The 20,693-nt window shown below is 35.2% G+C and overlaps 3 protein-coding genes across 3 annotated transcripts; 1 reads left to right on the top strand and 2 right to left on the bottom strand.

The window, feature by feature from the left end:
• Window positions 1-322: 322 nt before the first annotated feature.
• LOC111906882 (alanine aminotransferase 2) lies at window positions 323-3,224 on the bottom strand. The gene is made up of 13 exons (XM_023902657.3): window positions 2,972-3,224; window positions 2,637-2,687; window positions 2,477-2,527; window positions 2,253-2,380; window positions 2,098-2,176; window positions 1,913-2,017; window positions 1,723-1,833; window positions 1,492-1,629; window positions 1,333-1,407; window positions 1,133-1,247; window positions 828-1,057; window positions 549-752; window positions 323-452 (listed from the first exon to the last, which is right to left on the bottom strand). The coding sequence occupies exons 1-13, from the start codon at window positions 3,209-3,211 to the stop codon at window positions 336-338; spliced, it is 1,644 nt and encodes a 547-aa protein (XP_023758425.1). The 5' UTR covers window positions 3,212-3,224; the 3' UTR covers window positions 323-335.
• An 821-nt stretch (window positions 3,225-4,045) lies between these two features.
• Window positions 4,046-6,082, bottom strand: LOC111906890 (pectinesterase 3). Its single transcript, XM_023902664.3, has 2 exons — window positions 4,962-6,082; window positions 4,046-4,867 (listed from the first exon to the last, which is right to left on the bottom strand). The coding sequence occupies exons 1-2, from the start codon at window positions 6,010-6,012 to the stop codon at window positions 4,191-4,193; spliced, it is 1,728 nt and encodes a 575-aa protein (XP_023758432.2). The 5' UTR covers window positions 6,013-6,082; the 3' UTR covers window positions 4,046-4,190.
• Window positions 6,083-11,324: 5,242 nt separating this feature from the next.
• Window positions 11,325-15,205, top strand: LOC111906889 (pectinesterase). The gene is made up of 2 exons (XM_023902662.3): window positions 11,325-12,565; window positions 13,464-15,205. Exons 1-2 carry the CDS (start codon window positions 11,515-11,517, stop codon window positions 14,153-14,155), a joined length of 1,743 nt encoding a protein of 580 aa, XP_023758430.1. The 5' UTR covers window positions 11,325-11,514; the 3' UTR covers window positions 14,156-15,205.
• The last annotated feature ends 5,488 nt before the right edge of the window (window positions 15,206-20,693 follow it).

Below are 20,693 nucleotides of genomic sequence, written 5' to 3'. Positions count from 1 at the left end.
TTTGTCTTTGATTTAATCTGGATAGAACGACTTAATGAGTTATGGTTAATGTATTTTTCATGCTAAGATTGATGGATATTGTCAAAATTGACAAATATTATGTAAGAAAATAGTTTATTAGAATGTAGGGTCAAAATGATCATTTGATTTTTATTCAATCTAAAAAAAAATGGATATTATGTATGTGGCAATTTATCCAAATAAACATTGTTACCTATTCAATCGCTTTATCAATACACGACTTAATAAAAAAAATCAAAAAACTAAAACAATTATTAAGAAGTTGTTTTGAATGCTCATCATTATGCAAAAATTAAAAAAAAAAAACCACTCATCTAACCACGAAATTCATTCATAAACTTCTTGTGAAAATCCGTCAACCGTGAAACTATCGCAGGAATCTTATCCTCTTGAGGCAATATCGTGCACCTAAAATGCCACGTCCCCGGGACCTATCACAAATCACCACCCAACATAACAACATAAATAAACCACCCTTTTAATCCATTAATTATTTAATAATAATAATAAAAAAAAAACATTCTTACCTGACCAAAACCAGTACCAGGTACCACAACAATACCAGTAGAATTAAGTAAACGAATTGCATAATACGCATCCGCTGCTTTTTTAGCTTCTTCTGCAGCTTTTATCGCTTTATTTGGCAATTGAATTCGCGGAAAAAGATACATTGCCCCTTCCGCTTTATTACATGTCACACCCTCTAAGCTGTTGAATGCATCTTCCAATTTCTATAAAAAAAATAATTATTCAAAACCAGTTTAAATGTAAGTATGTTGCGATCATGAAAAAAAAAATAGACTAACCTTAGCGCGTCTAGCCAATGATTTCAAGATTCCATCTCTCTCACTAAAATAGGAATCATAAGATTCATCTCCAACTTTTGGGGGACTCATGACAAGACTTGCAAGAATTTGACCAGAAATATTGGAGCAAAGATTCACAGATGCCAATTTGTAAAATTGTTGTCTAACTTCAGTACTAAAACCAGTTACCTCCATGTAACCACCTCTTTTCCCACATTCACCATGATACCCTTTTTTTTAAAAAAAAAACTCTTATATAAACTCAACAATTTGAATTTTATGTTATTTCATTTATTTATATATACCTTTAGATACGGATTGAAAAGAAACCAAGGGGATATCACCATATCCCATTGAACGACAGATTTTCTTGAATGAGTTAAATTTCTTGTCAGCTGCATATATATTCTCTTGGTATACCTGCAAAAGTTGGTTTACGAAAATGTCCAATTTACCCTTTTCAACTTGCGTAATAACATATGGAAGAGATTTTTATTTTTTTTACCTCGTCTGCTAAAAGAACCAAACCTTCTTTCTTGCAAAATTCCACAATTTGTCGTTGGTTTTCTTCAGCAAGAACCTATGAAGTATCAACAAGAGTGAAAAGTAATTTTACCATTTTTACTAAAAATGGTTTAAATAGAATGCATTTTTATTTTTTTACCTGCCCGGTTGGGTTGCCCGGATTAATTGCAACCAATGCCCGAACAGTAATACCCTTTTGTCGGGCAGCTTCTAACTGTTTCTTGAGTTCAGACACCTCAAGTCCCCACCCTGTTGCTTCATCAAGATAATAACGAACCTGAAAAAATCAATAATATTTATTTTACTATATTTCTTTTAGATATTAAAAAATGTCTTATGTTGAAATAAAAAAAAGAAAAGAAATACATACTAGAGTGCCACCATGAAGGGCAATAGAAGCAGAGTAAAGAGGATACTGAGGAATGGGACATAAAATTCCATCCTTTTCTGATCTTATAAGTAACTGCATCATCATATGGACCTGAAATGAAAGATTTAATAAAGCCGATTCGTTTGACATGAAAATGGTTAGTTTAAGAGCATGAAAAAGTCGATTTTACCCCTGGACTTGCACCATCTGTCAAGAAGATATCATCTGGATCAGCAGGGTAACCATCACGAGCTTTAATTCCAGCAGCAATGGTGTCACGCAATCCCTTAATACCCTGATTCCATTACAAAAAATTAAAAAAATTTCTCCACTTTCAGGTTATAATTTATTATTTATGTGCAGAAATTAAGTTACCTGACTGTGACTATATGCACCAGTAGCTCTTCCAGGCATTTGATCCAAGACCATTATTGCTCTTGCTATGGAATCCGAACTGGAAGAAGTCAAAAGTAATTAAGTAAAGATATTTGTTAACCTGATTCTTAAGAAAAGCTATCATTAATCCATACCTAAACAAACCATTTGTTTCCCTCTTGTCTAATAAGGAAGGATTGTCACATAATGCAAGAACCTCTCGAAAGAAAGTTATAGGTTTTTGACCAAGAGCTTGTGGATTTCCAATATTACAGTAAAGAATCTGCCAGATTTGAAACAGTCACTTGCAATAGAATGTGTATTAATTTTTCATTGTGATTATAAACATCATAAGAGATGGCGTGTGAGAAAGTGATACCTCGTTAAAAGGTTTGGAACCTGGATTTGTTTGCAAGTCTTGCTGTAATTTCTGTGATAGAATTTAAAATCGAGTCTCAATATCTCCATTAATGATAGCTGTGGATATGTGCTTTAATGCATAAATTTGATTCTCTAGAAAACATGATTTGTTTTATTACCTGAGCTATAGAGACAATCTCACCACGAACAGCATATTCACATTCTAATACCTGGAAATGGAGAAATGTAATAGGTTAACAATGTACTAGTATAAAAATCCACGAAGTACTAACTCGTTTAGATCAAATAGATGACTAATGTTCGATCCAGAATCATTGAGGCTTGTTTTCGTATACAGAAATTTTAGTTGTTATTAAGGTCTCTTACTTTTCGTTAACAATGTAGTGAAAAAACGTTGATCATCTCTCGATTAGTGAAGCATAGAAGCTAGACCTTACAATTAACACCGATTCATGAACATGTTGAAAACAGGAATAACAAGATAAACGAGAACCTTAGGGTTGAGCGTTTCAAGAGTAACAGGGGCTGTTTTTGATCCTTTTGAAGCCATGACTGAGTAACAACGAAGGTGTGAATTCAGAGGCGAGTTTAATCGAGGGAGATGTGATCTATTACAGCAATTATTCGAAGAAGAAAGCGTGGATGATGTTTGATATTGATTCAATTTCACGACGGAAGCGATCGTGTTGTTGGCGATCAACCTTTTTGCCCTTTCACCTACGAATTTCCGCATTTGGAGAGACTCAGAGAACCGCAACCACCATCAATGATCATCAAACGTATGCTTGCGCTTTCAAAAACTCCGATACGCGGCCCCATTTCAACATTATTCCAACTTTTACCCTCAACCTATCTCCTACTTAGCATAACTCCCCCTTGTAGCTTTTTTATACTTAATCATACGCTCCTTCCACTCACATCTGTTCAAAAACATATGATATTAATAAATTTTATTTACAATACATTTCAATATTTCTATTGTTCATTCAGAATGTGAATTTTTTTATAAAGAGTTAGTTAATGTACAAAAGGCCATCAAAACTCTCAATTTTACAGCACTTTTTTCATCATACACAATACATTAGAATTAATTTCAACCTTACATTTTCAAGTTTTGATAGGTTATGGGTAGGATAAAATGTTGATATGAACATAACTAAAAAATTTCTATAATACTAAATGCCGAATAAGATGTAGAATACCATTATTTTGGGTTAAAATCAACTCACTCTAACGGTGTAATAAAAAATATGAACAAAAATCATTGGTCTATTAAGAACAATTTAAAGAAGAAAGACTTAAATAGTAAATTAAGAGTTAATTTTTCTACATCTTGTGACATTAACCCCTTGATAAACTATGAGAAGTCTTAATGTATCTGTTTTAGGGTTTAAATTGACATATTTGAAAGAATAGGGCTGTTTTCGTAACTAATAGATAACTTCAAGGGCAGCCGATTAACAAATGCGTATGGCTGGGCTTGGTCAGTGAGTGCGAGTTAGGTACTCGATTCCGTTATGCCTTCCCAATTTACGCGCCAACGATTTATCTCAATAACCATAATAACTAAATCAAATTAATATTCATAAATAAAATTAAACAGAAATCAACATAAACATGATTTTTTTTGTCAGTAGTTTTAAAGATTACAAGAAAATAAATGAAGGATTATCACATACACCATTAATTAACATCGTTTAAATGAACATGAATTAAGTGGAGTCAAAGTCAACATCCGTTTGAGGTAACCACATAGCTCCGTCAATGAAAGACCTGACGTTAAATTTAGCCGCTTGGGAACTCGTTAAACTCGGTTTATAACCAGACCAACTCACCCGTTTATCAACCGCCGATCCTTCGCCGGAGTTCTGGTACTCGGCGTAGAATATAGACGACGGTGGTTCCACACCCCGATCCCACTCTGCCCACCCCAGTGGATTCAAAAACCCTCCGATACTCGACTGCATGATTACGGTGGTCGAGTAATCCTTCCATGGCCGGCCTAGGTAAGTCGGAGCTGTGAGATTATTCAGAGGGGTTATCTCGCATTTCTGGATCGAGATACCGGAGTTTTCATTTGGGTCTGTTTTTCCTTGAGCGGTGATGGTTACGAATTGATTGGGTAATGGTTGCCGTGGCATAATCCTGCAGTTCTGTAACACCACGGCGGAGTTGCCAAAGATGAAGTCGACTGTGCCGGTGACGTTACATTCCCGGTAAAACTGACGGTTGCTATGAGGGTAAAGAGTGTCTTGGAAGGCGTCAAATGAACATCGGTAAAAAACTGAAAAATCTGAACTCGACCTCATCGCTACTGCCTGTTCTTTGATTCCACCGGCGGTGTTCTTGAATCCCATGTCCATTGCTATGAATCCTTTTCCGGATACACCTGATTTGAATTTCGATGGTATGATTATTAACTAAAAGGGAAAGAAGTTTGTTTAATTTTATGAGATTGAATTGATGGAAGATTGTATATATACCTAAGGTGGCAGTGTTGAAAGTTCCGACGCCGTCGACTTTGTTTAAGCTGCCGGAAATAATGGATTTATCCATGCCGTCGCCGTAAATCATGACGTTCCAGAAAGACTTGTTCAAAACAACATTTTCTAAATACTCTCCTTCCTTGATGTAAATTACAAACCGATTCTTGCTCTTCATGGGTACCTTTGCCATTGCATCGTTAATGGTGGTTACGTCGCCACTTCCGTCTTTCGCCACCGTCACATCGGGTGTCGGCCTTCCCTCCTGAAGCAACCTCCGGTCACCGGCTACGACCCATCTCGGAAACCCAGATTTCATTTCCCCTAACAACTTTCTATGAATTGGGATATCTAGACTCGCCAGAATCCTTATAATTTTAGTAACAATTGCCAAACTGTTGCTTGTGTATTCCGTTGAATTCTGCATTTGAGATTTCACTTGTACGAGAAATGTTGAATCCATTTCTTCGAGGGAATCCAAACAAGTTTGTTGGTTAGTCAAGGAGGCGCTCAGCCATGTTCTCAGGTCGTCGATTTTCTTCAATGATAACACCTTCTCACTGGATTTCACGTCCATGGAAGAAATGGAATCATGGAGATTATCAATGGCGTCGTTCAATACTGTTCCACATACTTTCAACGCTTCCTTGTCATTCGGGTTGTCTGTTGTCTTCATTAAAGTCTCCGGCAAGGAAGATAAGCCTGAGAGAGAAGACAAAGCGACCTGTAAGGAAAGCTTAAACAACTCTTCTGGATCAGTGGTGTTGGATTCATCCATGGCGGAAAGGCTGGAGGAACAAGATTCTGGATACTGAGTTTGAGTACAAACAGCCTTGATGGATTGGGCGGAGGAAAGTTGTTCTTGTTCACCGGAGTCTTTGTTGTTGCGTTTGTTGATGACAGTTCCGGCAACGGCTCCAATGATAACAGCAAGGAGGATGACGATGGAGACGACAATGATGACGATGCGCTTACGACTCTTGCGATGGAAAGCTTGTTCTTCACCATGATTGACCTTGCCATAACCCTTGAACGATTGCTTATTGTCCATTTATTGGTGAGAGATAATGAAATCGATGTGCTTTTTTAGTTTAATATTTGCTTCTTTCCTCTACTGTGTTTATATATGAGCGCGGGGACGATGAGGAGCACTTTTATATTTATATTTTCTGATGGTGATATACTGCTAGACAAATTCTTTAAAAAATGGTTTATTTATAATAATGATCAAAGTAGACTTATTTTATGGGAATATTCAACGTATATCATCTAAAGATAAAAAATAATGCAATTTTTATTAAGCTCGTTTATGGAAAAGCCATGTAAATGAAAAAAAAAAAATTATAATAACCTATGTAAACGACTCAACTGAGAAAAAGTATTTGGCCAAAAAATTCTTATAATAGCTTTAATCGGGTAAATATTTAAAATGGAGATGATTTTTGCAAATCACATTTCTATTCATCCACTATAATTCATCGACAATTATAACCTTCAACTCATTTTATTTTTAGATTATGAAAATAAACAGAGAAACATACAAACCATATATATTTTATATTTATCCCAAATAAACACACACCATCCTATTCTCATCGGTTGCGTGCATGCCATTTAATCTCCGTGTTTTCGACTTTCTTGTATGGTTAAGAACTAGAAAGGCAATGGTGATGTTATTAGGATTATCAATCCTCTTAACAGTCTTGATGCTATCCATATAACGTCAACCTGATAAAAATTCAATGTTATCTTCTTCCTTCATCACATAACATGATGTCAATTCAAAGTTCACCGGAAAATTCACAAAACAAATGCAAAGAAACCACTGCTCCTGTACATGCTGGCCAGGAGAAATTCAACAAATAGGCCAAACCTCCATAAACATCAATTGCTGGTTGTTTTAGTGTCACCATGTTATTTTATGTAACTGAAGCTAAGATGTGAGCTAAGAGGCTTCATAATTTGTAGGGGGTCCGGGGTTTCCAAAGAGGCGGCATCACTTTGGCGAGGTCTAAGGGGTAGAGCCCCTGGCTGGGTTTGGGACAGCACCCCAAAAACTCTTCTGAAAATACATATGGGGACATAGTGGGAAAAACGAATTCTTGAGGGTGATTATGGTAAAACTGACGAAATTCGTCAGTTTTGGGAAACCCTAAATCCTCATTAAATTTCGGATTTCCTTGCCTGCTTCCAACCCATGACGGTCAACCCTTATAGAAAACCTAATCTCGTTTATTATATAAACGACTCTTCTCTCTGAGAAGACATACAAAAATTTAGCTCTCATTTTTCTTCAAACACTCACAGAATCTTTTAGCGATTTGGCTTACGATTTATGTGCATAGAATCGTAAGGGTCCTATTGGATTATGTAACATCCGGGTTCCCACATATTATATTTTGTTTTTTTATTTTTGGATATTGTGGGGGGACTCGCCTCAACCCTGAAGAAAAGATAAACCACAACTCGAGCCGACGATAGCAAGCATCCCCTTGCTAAACATATACACAATAAAACCCTAAATAAGGCTCAAAACCTTAGAGTTAGGGTTTTGGTTAGCAGCGGCTACGCCCTGCATAGCAAAATCTATGCCATGCATAGATCATTAAATTTGTGATATGAAGAGCCCCATAATTCTATTTGGTTACCTTTGGCTTAAAACATGTCGATATAAAACAGTAATCCATGTAAGAAGGCCAACATGTAACTTTTCCCATTTTACCCTTTGGTTTCAGCACACGAATCAAGGGCTCAGATCTCATAACCAATGTTATCAACCATTAATAAGGTCCAAACTTTAATTCCTCAAATCCTATAGCCTTTACATGATCGAATTACGGTCCACGAACCATTAATTAAGGAATGTCCTGAAATAGGGTGTTACAATAATGATTTTGAAATGAAGCCTCTTTGTTAGATCTACACTTGAGCTCTTACCCAAAACACTTTGCAAAAAAACTTGGTCTTTAAGATGCACACCAAAATATGAGAAACGAGTCTTCAAATGGCCAAGAACACTCAAAAGGGCCAGGGTTTTTGAAATGGAGAGGTTAGAGGCTGAAAAGTATGTCCTATCTTGAAGTTAAGGTGCTTAAATATAAAGAAAACCTTAAAAATTATGGGTTTGGGCTGCAACATTCACCACGTCGTGACATGAACACGTCGTGGCACCCTTCATGTCACGACGTGGTGATCTTCTTTAGGTATGCCATGTTGTGACACCCTTCATGTCACATGGTGACATATGGTTGTTTATTTTTTGGACAATTATAATATATGATTATTTAGTTTTTATTTAATTAAGACATAATGGCATATAGGGTTAAGTCAAAAATCCTCATTTAACTCAGTATATTAATACACTAAATTTTTATCTATTTGTCCTTTTTTTTTTCAGCTCCGGTCTAGATCCTATTAACTTTAAGTAATATTGTGATTTTCTTTTTTTGAATTAAAGGACAATTTGATCATTTATTCTTTTGAAATGAGTTATTATTTTAGAAAAAAAAACAACTTTATGTATATATCAATTTATCTCAACTGACATCTTTATTAATCAACTCAGATACATATAATTTAATGGGAAACAAAAAAGAAACAACCATAACTTGGCCATGCTAATTTGAAAAGTTTCCATATAAACTTCTATCTTGGATGCTTTAAGAGAATTTTGATGAATGCGTTTAACATGTTCTTCTATGTTTCTTAACAGTTTAATTGATAGGGTCAACTCAACACTGTTAAAAAAAATATATTTCATGTTACGAGATTTAATCTACTGTTCTTACTAAGTCTAAAAAATCATTTATTTTAAAAAACTTATAAAATGAGTGTTGATTTATTCTTGGGACCAAGTATATAATAACTTTGTGTTGTTTTCACTAGTGGCAATGTTGACATCATGGGTATTTATTTGGGACATCGTCTTCTTTCATTTGGTAAGTTATGGTGAATTTACATTTGTGCCCTTTGACCTAGTTTGGAAGTTAGATTGTACGAAGGTGATATTAGTAAATTGGCTATAAAAATGCCGGCTCTATTGCAAGATGCATCTGTTAGGTTTTTGGGAGTGGCAATTCGGCCGATTAAATGTCTTTTTGAATGTTTCATATCCACTATATAGACAGAATATAATTTATTTGTTCAATATTTTAGTCTAGAAAATACGACATAAAAAGACTACGTAGAGCAACATAAATGAACTATTTGGTGGACTTTTATTATGAAAAAAAAAAATTGAAAATTTTATTTTATCTTAACAATAAAAGCTTTTTCTAGACTATTATATAGGTGATTTATTCATAATTCGTTGAAAATATTTAAGACCCATCGATCATTGAAAAAACTTATGGTAAAAACTTGTTAATTAGCAAGCCTTAAAAAAAGCTTGAAAAAATTCATCTAGTATCTTCTTCAATTTTCATGAGTTTTTTTCAGATGAAAAGCTCTTGAAAAAATTCAAAAAAAAAAAAAAGCTTATGTTGTAAATGCTCAATCATGTGTAAAGTCGCAAGAAGCATATGTCAAATATTCAAATATGTAACAAGTAAAGAAAATGGGTGTTAGAGTTAAATAAGATATCAAAATAGGTTTGGTTATATGTTTTTTCTGATTCATACGGATCAAAATGGGATAGACTATATTGATTTGTTAATATTTTTTCTAAATAAAAATCCTCCCTAATAAATAAAGATAAATTTTGCCACTTGTCAATCTCTTATTAATTTTGACACTTGTCATTTTGTAGTATTTTTAGAATAAATAATATCACACCTCATTTTATGGATTTTTTCAAATTTTAAAATTAAAAAATCATAGAATACTTATACTTATATATATGTAAAGTATTTATTGTAATAAATGTGACAATAAATTGCAATGAATATGTTTTTCCTTCTTTATTATTTCGAAATTTTATTTTCAAAAATATTTAATGTTACACTTTAATATTTAATATTTTTTTTAATCAACCCGTGTAATACACGGGGTTAACACCTAGTATGATAAGATATAAAGATATAGCTAAAAATATATGTGGTAAAATTGTTTGAGGATATGTGCCTATGTGGTACAAGGACGTGCGTTCGTATATATACATTTGAAGCCCAATTGCAATCTCTAAGATCCGAGACTGGAATGGTCGGGCTAGACCCAACAGGTGCACATGGGCCTGATAACCCGATTCTGATTTATCCATGAATAGTGAAGATACTTTTGGTAAAATCCAGTTTTTAATGCCAAATTTTCCAGTGTTATGCTCGTTTTCGGATACGTGAGAAACCAGTTTTCATAAAATATGGTCTGAAATCTTTTATTTATTATTATTATTATTTTTTATATTTGCATGCTGATTTCTATAAATGTTCAAACTTAGGGCGTGTTTGGCTTAGCTTTTAAAAACTCAAAAGTTCTTTTCCAAAAAGTTATAAAAAGTCAGGATTTCCTGACTTTTCCAAAAAGATGTTTTTCCTTGTATTAAAACTCCAAAAGTTACTAGTTTGTCAAACATTTTTTGTTTTTTTTTTCTTTTACAAAAAGGACTTTTGGCTGTGAAAAGCTAAGCCAAGCACCCTCTTATACCCTAAAATATTTCACTCCGTCTTTTTACCCTCTCCATTTTACAGACAATTGCTGCCTCCGTCACCGGCGACTCCACGCTTACATCCTCTCTCTCCATTGCTACCCTTTCTCCATGTTTCCAGAAAGACACATCGCTTGCAATCTTTCTAATGCCAATATATATGAATAGTGAAAACTTTTAAGAATGTGTATGACTTCTTTTAAGAAAAAAAAGTAATTGCATTTTAGACTAAGAGTTGAAAATGAAACAATAATAAGAAAGATCCACCCTTGCGACCTCTCTCCACTACTTCCTTTTTTGACTTAATAGGATCGGTTTTGTATAGGTGTTCATACCGGCACCGGCAACATCTACCATGTCTGATTGTAGTGTAAAAATTTTGAATTTTTTCTATTTTCTATTATAAAATATGCTACTGATAACATCTATTACGGAATCCTACGAATAGGATAACTCAAGACACTAATTCTTAACCTATTCATTATTTTTCTTTTTTCTTTCCACTCCTTTTATATTTAAATAGATGAATATTTGTTAAAACTAATCTACTCCTTTTATATTAAACTAGATAAATATGGTTAAAACTAATTAATATTATGAATGCTGAATTAAGTTTACCAGTAAAATGATTATTTAATTTTATTCATACGGTTTCTTCCATAAAAAAACATATTCATTAGTATTTGATAAAATTAAACCTTCGATCACACTTCGATGAACATCTCTTTATTTATAACTTCCCTCCGACCAATATTCTAGCAAGATTTTTTTATTCTTTTTTATTTTTAGAAGCATTCATATATTATGATTATTATAAGATCAAAATTATAGTAAAATAACTTGAAGATCGGTTTTTAGTTTGTAATTCGCCAATAAAAACACAGAAGCTATACTCACTTCTTCAACATCAACCACACTTGTTTTTTCTTTCTTCACACAAGTCCCTGTCCATTTCAAACACCTCAAAAACTGATGACCCAGATCAAAGATTTCTTCGCCGGAATCTTGCACTCCGGTAAGAACATCAACTTATCCAACAAAAGAAAAAAACTCTTCTTAACTGCTTTTGCATCAATCCTACTACTCTCTGCTCTAATCGGCATTGTCATCGGAGTCAAATCTCGAAACTCCACCACAGAAAGCATCAGAGTTTCAGCCGCCCATGCCGTCGTAAAATCATCATGCAGCGCCACCTTGTACCCAGAACTATGCTATTCCACCATCACCAGCCACCCCGATATGATCAAAAAGGTCAAAACCCAAAAGGACGTAATCGAGCTTGCTGTTAATATAACAACTACTGCCGTCGAGCGCAGCTACTTCCAGATAAAGAAACTCACCACTCGCAAAGGTCTGACGCATCGCCAGATCACGGCGCTGCACGACTGCCTGGAGATGGTATCGGAGACATTGGACGACCTCCACGATGTCATCAAAGACCTCGAAGAGTATCAAACCAATAAATCCATCAAGCAGCATGCCGACGACCTCAAGACGCTAATGAGCTCCGCCATCACCAACCAAGAAACTTGTCTCGACGGATTCTCCCACGACGAAGCGGACAAGAAACTCCGTAAATCACTGGAAAAAAGCGAGAGGAGAGTGGAGAAGATGTGCAGCAATGCATTGGCCATGATTTGTAACATGACGAGAACAGATTTGGCGAATGAGAGGAAACTTAACGGGAGGAACTTGAAGGAGGAACAGAATAATGCATGGCCGGAGTGGTTCTCTACCGGAGATAGGAGGTTGTTGCAGTCAGGGACGGTGAAGGCAAACGTGGTGGTTGCTGCCGATGGTAGTGGAAACTACAAGACGGTGGCGGCTGCGGTGGCAGCAGCGCCGTCAAAGAGCAAGACAAGGTACGTGATTAGGATAAAGGCTGGGGTGTATAGGGAAAACGTGGAGGTGCCTTCGTCCAAAACTAACATAATGTTTATGGGAGATGGAAGAAAGAATACAATCATCACCGGTAGCCGGAGCGTTAAAGGAGGAAGCACGACTTTCGATTCCGCCACCGTGGGTTAGTCATCATATCTCTTTTTCTAATATACAAAGGTGTTATTAATTTATTGTAGAGCTTTTCTTAACCAAAATTTTGCATTATAAATATAAAAAAGTAGTCCAGTGTTATTTGATATGACCGCATGCGTATTCTGTTTTTAGTTATGTCTTTTTTAATATTTCTAAAAAACATATGCTTATTCTGTTTGAATGTCTGTCTCTCGATCTATTTCCAATATAAATATATAATATAGTATTTTAAAGTATGGAGAAAAAATATTTTGTACAAATTTATAGTCTTTTCTATAATTTATAAAGAGATTTTTTTTAATAAATAACCCAAAATTATATTTCGTTCAGATAATTCTAACTCATCGTGTGTTCTAAATATGCTTATTATATTTATATATATAATTTATAATTTTCCTTCATCTTTATAACTTCAAAAGTTGAGCTTTCACGTGGAGTTTCAGCATTATTAAACCTATCAATCTTATTCACAGACCAGCATCTTCATTATTATTCATTTTCCCATAACTAAGATAAAGGTGCCCACCTCGTTTTTGTTTTAACGTATAAATCAAATACAATACCATATTTCATGATAAACTAAAAGATAAAATAAATATTACTCTTTGATTTTGATTAAATTGGAAAATTAAACTTTATACATAATTAAACCCTCGTTATATATATATATATATATATATATATATATATATATATATATATATATATATATATATATATATATATATATATATATTTGAACACACCTACTACACATAATTGTATCATTACCTTAAGTAACATCATATATTAATCGATCTAAATCTTGCTACTAATTTATACATGTATTATTTTTGTTTTTCAATTCAAAATAAAACTCATAATAAACAACTATGGCGTTGAGGCAGCTGTCGTAGGTGATGGATTCTTGGCACGTGACATAACATTTCAAAACACCGCCGGAGCTGCAAATCACCAAGCGGTGGCACTTCGTGTGGGCTCAGATTTTTCCGCATTCTATCAATGTGACATGTTGGCCTACCAAGACACCCTTTACGTCCACAGTAACCGTCAATTTTACATCAACTGTTTCATCGCCGGCACCGTGGATTTCATCTTCGGCAACGCTGCAGTGGTGTTCCAGAACTGCGACATCCATGCACGCCGCCCTGGACCCGGTCAAAAGAACATGCTCACAGCACAAGGTCGCACCGACCCTAACCAAAACACAGGGATTGTGATTCAAAAGTGCAGGATAGGTGCCACTTCCGACCTCCTACCGGTGATAGGGAGTTTTCCGACGTATCTAGGACGACCATGGAAACTTTATTCAAGAACTGTGGTGATGCAATCAACGGTTAGCAATGTGATTCATCCAGCCGGATGGTTTGAGTGGGATGGGAACTTTGCGCTTGATAGTTTAAGCTACCGTGAATACCAGAACACTGGTGCCGGAGCTGGAACTTCCGGTAGAGTAAAATGGAAAGGGTTCAAGGTGATTACAAGTTCATCAGAGGCTCAAGGGTATACTCCGGCAAACTTCATTTCAGGGGGTAGTTGGTTAAGCTCTACTACCTTCCCTTATTCACTCAATCTGTAAACAAATGGATCGATTTAGGGTAACTGTTGTGTGTAAGAGGATGAAAGTTTTGTATCGAATAATTTGGTTGTTTTCTTTAGGTGGAGTTTGACGTTGCGGATGTGAGTTTTTTAATCCACTTTTCATTAGTTTTCTGGATGACATGTTGCAAATATGCTGACATGTTAGATTATGTGACAACTTGAATTATAAATGCTACACCTCTTCAAGACCTTTTTAAGAAAACAAAGCGCAAATTGAATAAATGAAGCATACTTGGAGTTGTTTAAGCGACTAAGATTTACCCTTGAAAATTGATAGGTCACGAGTCTCAATAATCTTACAAATTTGTCGTACAAATTATGTTTTCCTTTTAATAACTGAGGACCTCAACAGACCCGTCTTGATGACCTGGCCGATGTAACCTCAAGGCCTATGCATGCCTCTAATAACATGTGGTCCGATTTAAATGCCCTGAAGGAGAAGGATGGCCGTTGATTGGAACCCTCCTAGGACTTGAATTCATGACGGAATGCATGGAGGAGTGGCACTTGCTTTACCCGTTAGGGAGTAGACAGTTTCATATAATTGTTTGTGTTACTTTGCTAGTCAAATATAAAAGAAAGAAATACACGTAGAGCCAGAAAAGGCACCGACTTAATACATTCTTCCTTTGTTAAACAAGTACATGGGTGGAGAAGTCTATCTTTCCATTGACTTTCAACATTTCCATGGTAAACACTTGGAAATCTATCCCCTCTAACCACACACTTTGGTACTTGTATAATAGCACAACTTACAACTAACCAATGCTTGAGCTAAAAAGGATGCAAGGAGTTAGTGAACTCACAGCACGAATATATGCGTTACTATAAACACCAAGAATGTTTTAACCAATATGATTCCCTCCGCCATGATAGGTATGAGTCCTCCCATCCACGTTATATTTTTCTAGGTCATATGCTATATCACTCTCTACATCATACCATTTCAGCCAGCCAGGGGCGGAACACGAGAAGTTGTAAGGGGGGCCGAAACCGAAACATTAAAAACCATATAAACAAGATGAATTCGATTCAACATCGAATCATATAAAAAATCAAACAAAAAAATTCAACATCGTAACATTACAATTGTCTATAGAAAACCTTTTTTGCAAGCTCCCTTAAAGTGTTAGATTGTTTCTTCAATTTGATTTAAACTAGTTAACAAATTAATAACTAAAAAATAATAATATAAAAATAACAGTGAACCTATACTATGTATATTTTAAGAACTAATCTACTCCGTTTAGTTATTTCAAAAGCTTTTGTGGGATAACAAACAACAAATAATATTTTCATAATATTATAAAGATTAAGGTGTAAGTTTTTATTTATGAGAGCTGTATTTGTATATCCCTTCCTTTTAAGTTTCAAACATATAATATTATAAAGAGTGAAAGACAAAACACAAGAGAGAACCAAGAAGCGTACATATCTGGCTGATATGAGAGATTGGAGAGTCGTCGGTGCTAGACGGAGGTTGCTCCTGCGCTGGTCGGTGATACATAAGTCGGCAAGGACGGACAAGACATATATGGAGTGATTAGCACTCCGGCCGCGGCAGCTACTACAACAATTTGTTTTCGGAAACACAGAAGTTAGCAAGGCAGTGGCTGGTCGGAGAAAGAAACATAAGTGAGCAAGGGCGATTGTCGATTGGAGACTCGTAAGTCAATGGTTATGTTTTCCGATGTAAACTCCAACAGAGATGAGCACTCCGACGGTGGGTATGTTTTCCGGCAGAAGCAAAGTGATGATTTCTAATATAGTTTTTGTATTTCTCAAAGATTGATCTTTGATTGAGATAATAAGTTAATGCTAGATTTGTTGTTTGGTTTTTTTATAGAGTTTTAATTTCCTAAAAATTAGTATCCTAATTTTATTAGAATCGTTATTTTTTTCAGCAAATTTCTAATTATCAAATATAATCGATTTTCTAATTTAGAGTTAATTACATATTTGAATAATTTTTTCAATTACATTTTGTATATAAATTATAATAAATCATGGGAGGCCAAAGAGGTTTAGTAAACAGATAAATCCATTATTATATATAATACAAGTATTAGAACTAGGGGTGAGCAAAAACCGCACCGCAACTAAAATTAACCGCAAAAACCGCATAAACTACAATAAAAAAACCGCAACCGCAATAAAAACCGATGGTGAGGTTTTCTGTTTTTCAAAAACCGCAAATTTGCGGTGCGGTGCGGTTATTAGTTTCCAAAAACCGCAAAAAAACCGCACCGCACCGCATATATTATATACAATTTTTTTTATCAATTATTAATTTATTAAATATTAAAAATAAGACAAGTTTCATGAATGAAAGACGGATAAAATACTAGAAGACAAAAGTGTTAGTTTTTTCTTATGTTTAACTATATAAAAATGATGAAATTAGACAATTTTAAGATATTTATTGTTAATTACTATTGATTTGACGTTTTTAAGATATTAGTTGTTTGTGGTTTAAGTTAGATACTTACTTGTCTTATACATTATGGTTTTTTTTTATTATTACAAGTAATATGTTTGAACTCTTAAAACTATTTGAGCTCTAAATTGTGGTTAAAAACCACACAAAATAACCGCACCAAATCCATGTGGTTAATAACCGCAACACAAAAAAACAAAACCGCACCGCAAAAATAACCGCATCATGCGGTTTTGAAAATGGATTAACCGCATTTACGGTTAGTGGTGAGGTTTTGGCTAATAACCGCACCGAACCGCACCGCGCTCACCCCTAATTAGAATACCAAAAATCAGGGGGGCCATCCCCCCTCTCTTAGCTCCGCCCCTGATTTCAGCTAGGAAATCACAGCAATACAACCACACCAAAATAAGTTCCATGTAATCTTTTTTTTTTTTTTTTTAGTTTTAATTAATTATTTATTTTTTTTATAATTTTAAAAATAAATTACATAATTTTATAAAAAAACAATTTTATAAACCACAACATGAAACTAAATTACATAATCTTTTTTTTTTCTAAATAAACTACTCATCATTATCGTTAGCATCATTGATATCATCCGCCAAGTTCTGTCGAAGTCGCTCGTGTTTTTGTGTATCTTGAATATCAACAACTTTATGCAAATATTACACTGAACCTAGTACAAACTGCATATGTCGAGGCTCCGTTGGCATATAGTGTGCAATATTCCACCCTTTATCTTTCACTACCATATTATGCATTATGATACATGCATACATAATATATCTTATAATTTCTATCTCATATAGTCGTGTCGCATGTTCTACTATGTGCCACTTCTATTATGCATTATGATACTAGGGGTTGGAATACCTTCACGAATGTAGAATACGTAAGAAATATTTCATCCGTAAGGTAATATCAAACTTATATTTATTTTCATTTATTGTAAAATGAGCATCTGGTGCCTTTCCTAACAAAATATCATTGAATATTGGTGACTGATCAATAATGTTGATGTTGTTGGAACCCGCAACTCCGAAAAAGTCATGTCAAATCCATAAATCTTAGGAAACAACAACATCTATATACCAACGACGGTATTCCATGATGACCACTTGTAAACTCCCATCTCCACCCTTAGGGGCGATTTCTTCAACCCCAAAGTGTGCATTCAATGCTTCTAAGCATATCCGAAAAACCATGTCTTTCTTCATGTGACACATATAGCTGTTGCATATCATTCAACGAAGGTTTTCGCAAATAAACATCATCGAATATTTCAGCAACACTTTTTAACAATCTAAACAAACTTTCTCTTGTAGGTATTACAAATATATATATATATATATATATATATATATATATATATATATTCTAATCTACCGACTTGTAATTAGATTACAATTAGGAAACTAGAAACCGACTTGAACATAGTTTCCTTAAAACTAGGTTGCTATTGCTTGTCCCTAAGTCCTACTCGGCTTAGGATTCCAACAATCATCCCCGAATCTCTAAGTCCTTCTAGAGAATCCTTCAACTCCAATCAAGCTCCACATTTCCTTGAACTTGGTTTGAGCTAGTGGTTTCGTAAGAATGTCCGCCCTTTGTTCTTCACCGGGAGTGTACTCTACCTCCATTTGTTTGTTTTCAACACAATTACGAATGGAGTGAAACCTCATGTGAATGTGTTTACTTCTTCCATGAAAGACGGGATTTTTCGTTAGTTCGATAGTCGACTTGTTATCAACTTTAAGAATCACTTTCTCTTGCGCTTTGTTCATGATTTCTCCAAGCAAATCTTGAAGCCATATTTCTTGACATGCGGTTGTCGTGGCTGCCATGAACTCCGCATCGCAAGATGATAAAGCAACAATATCTTGATTTTGCGAACAACATGTAATTAGAGATGACCCGTAGTAGAAAATGTGACCGATTGTGCTTTTACCGTCATTCGGGTCAACATTGTGACTACTATCACTATAACATATAAGTCGCCTTCGTCCCATCCTCTCGTTCTTGATTCCGTATCCCGTTGTTCTTCGTAAGTACCTTAAAATGTGTTTGATTGCAACACCATGTGATTCTCTTGGACTTTGCATGTATCGGCTAACAACTCCAACCACATATGCCATATAGGGTCTTGTTTGCAAGAGATATCTAAGACATCCTACCACCTTTCGATATTGTGTTGAGTCGATTTCGTGTTCATCTTCGGCCTTTGACAACTTAATTCCTGGTTCCATTGGAATGTGGGTTGGATTGCAATCATGTAAACCCACTTCTTTTAAAATGCGTTGAGCATATGCTTCTTGGTTTATAGTAATCCCCAATTCCTCTTGGTTGACTTTAATGCCAAGGTAATAAGTTAATCTTCCAAGATCCGACATCTCAAAGTTCTTGGACATTTCTAATTTGAACCTCTTGATCATGTTCAAATTTGTACCTGTGACAAATAAATCATCAACATGAATTGCTAAAATTAGCAAGTTAGATCTTTCACTTATCCGGTACACCGATGGTTCTTTCATGCACTTTTGAAATTTCATACTCTTCAAAATCCCATCAAGCTTCATGTTCCATGCTCGAGGTGCTTGTCTTAAACCATATAGTGCTTTTGTACGACGATATACTTTATATTCGTTACCATCTTTATATAGCCTTCTGGTTGCGATACGTAAACAATTTCCTTTAATTCTCCATGTAAGAACGCCATTTTAACATCCAAGTGGTGAATCTCCTACCCGTGAGTAGCGGCTAAGGCTATAAGAAACTGAATGGTTTCGATTCGAGCTACCGTGGCAAATACTTCTTGAAAATCAATACTGGGTTATTGCATGTAACCTTTAGCAACCAACCTTGCCTTGAATTTATTAATGGCGCCATCTGCATTTTTCTTCAATTTGAACACCCACTTGAGTCCAATTGGCTTCACCCCCATAGACTTGTTCACGAGAGTCCAAGTATTATTCTTGTTTATCGAATTAATTTCCGCATCCATGGCTTTGACCCACTCGGTTCTTTCTTCGCTTCTTCAACCGATATCGGCTCGTCATTGGTTGTAAGAAGAAGTTCTTCGAGATTATCAAGGTCAAGCTCATAATCTTGAAATTGTCTTGGAGGTACTCTTGCTCTCGAGGGTCTTTGACTTGCAGCTCCTTGTTGAACAATATTATTTACCGAACTTAGTTGTTCATTATCTTGTACTTTCGCTCTGTCTCCCATCTCATGATCCGATTCAATTGGATCATTGTTTACATCGTTTCCTTGGTTGTTGTTCGCCTCATATCTCGGATAGTCCCATGGTATTATGAATGAGCCCGGTTCTTCATTGTTGGTTCCTGCTTCTTTAATGCAATCCCACCCTTTGGTTTCATAAAAAATAACGTCTCGACTCACGATTATTTTTTGTGTTACCGAGTTAAATAACCGATAAGCTTTCGTACCCGGTTCGAAACCAACATGCACTAGTGGTCTTGATCTTGCATCCAAATTTTTTAGATTAACCGCTTCAAGTTTTGCATGTGCTAGACACCCAAATATACGAACATTTTCTAAATTTGGTTTTCTTTTATACAACTTTTCTTATGGAGTTGTATCACCATGGAATCTTGTGTAAATGCGATTAATTAGATTTTTAGAGTGATTTACCGCTTCTTCCCATAAGTAGTTTGGAACATGCATTGCCTTCATTATACTTCGTGTCATGTCCATTAATGTTCGGTTACTTCGTTCCACAATTCCATTTTGTCATGGAGAGTATGGGGCAGTAAGGTGGCGTTTGACTCCATTTTGATCACAGAAAGAATTAATCTCGAGAGAAGTAAACTCACATCCTCGATCACTTCTAAACACTTTCAAAGATTTTCCAATTTCATTCTCCACCAAAGCTTTGAATTTTTTGAAGTGTTTAAACGCCTCACTCTTTTTTTTCATGAGATAAATCTACATAAAACGTGAAAAATCATCAATTAGTGTAAAAATATACCGATTTTGACCATTGGTTGCCAGCGTGATCGGACCGCATAAATCACCGTGAACTAGCTCCAATGGTTGCTTTGTTTTGTATGTCATC

The sequence above is a fragment of the Lactuca sativa genome, chromosome 4 (genome assembly GCF_002870075.4).
Source record: "Lactuca sativa cultivar Salinas chromosome 4, Lsat_Salinas_v11, whole genome shotgun sequence".
In the NCBI taxonomy this organism is placed as follows: Eukaryota; Viridiplantae; Streptophyta; class Magnoliopsida; order Asterales; family Asteraceae; genus Lactuca; species Lactuca sativa.
Note: the sequence above shows the minus strand (reverse complement) of the source record. Positions and strands in the feature narration are given on the sequence as shown.

Bases quoted from the DNA above. Each gene is read 5' to 3' on its own strand.
- LOC111906889 (XM_023902662.3), top strand. From the start codon at position 11,515: ATGACCCAGATCAAAGATTTCTTCGCCGGAATCTTGCACTCCGGTAAG. The intron at 12,566-13,463 runs GTTAGTCATCAT...GCGTTGAGGCAG, and splicing joins TTTCGATTCCGCCACCGTGG to CTGTCGTAGGTGATGGATTC.
- LOC111906882 (XM_023902657.3), bottom strand. From the start codon at position 3,211: ATGCGGAAATTCGTAGGTGAAAGGGCAAAAAGGTTGATCGCCAACAAC. The intron at 2,177-2,252 runs GTATGGATTAAT...GACTTCTTCCAG, and splicing joins GAAACAAATGGTTTGTTTAG to TTCGGATTCCATAGCAAGAG. The intron at 453-548 runs GTAAGAATGTTT...GATTTGTGATAG, and splicing joins CTGGTACTGGTTTTGGTCAG to GTCCCGGGGACGTGGCATTT.
- LOC111906890 (XM_023902664.3), bottom strand. From the start codon at position 6,012: ATGGACAATAAGCAATCGTTCAAGGGTTATGGCAAGGTCAATCATGGT. The intron at 4,868-4,961 runs GTATATATACAA...AATTCAAATCAG, and splicing joins TTTCAACACTGCCACCTTAG to GTGTATCCGGAAAAGGATTC.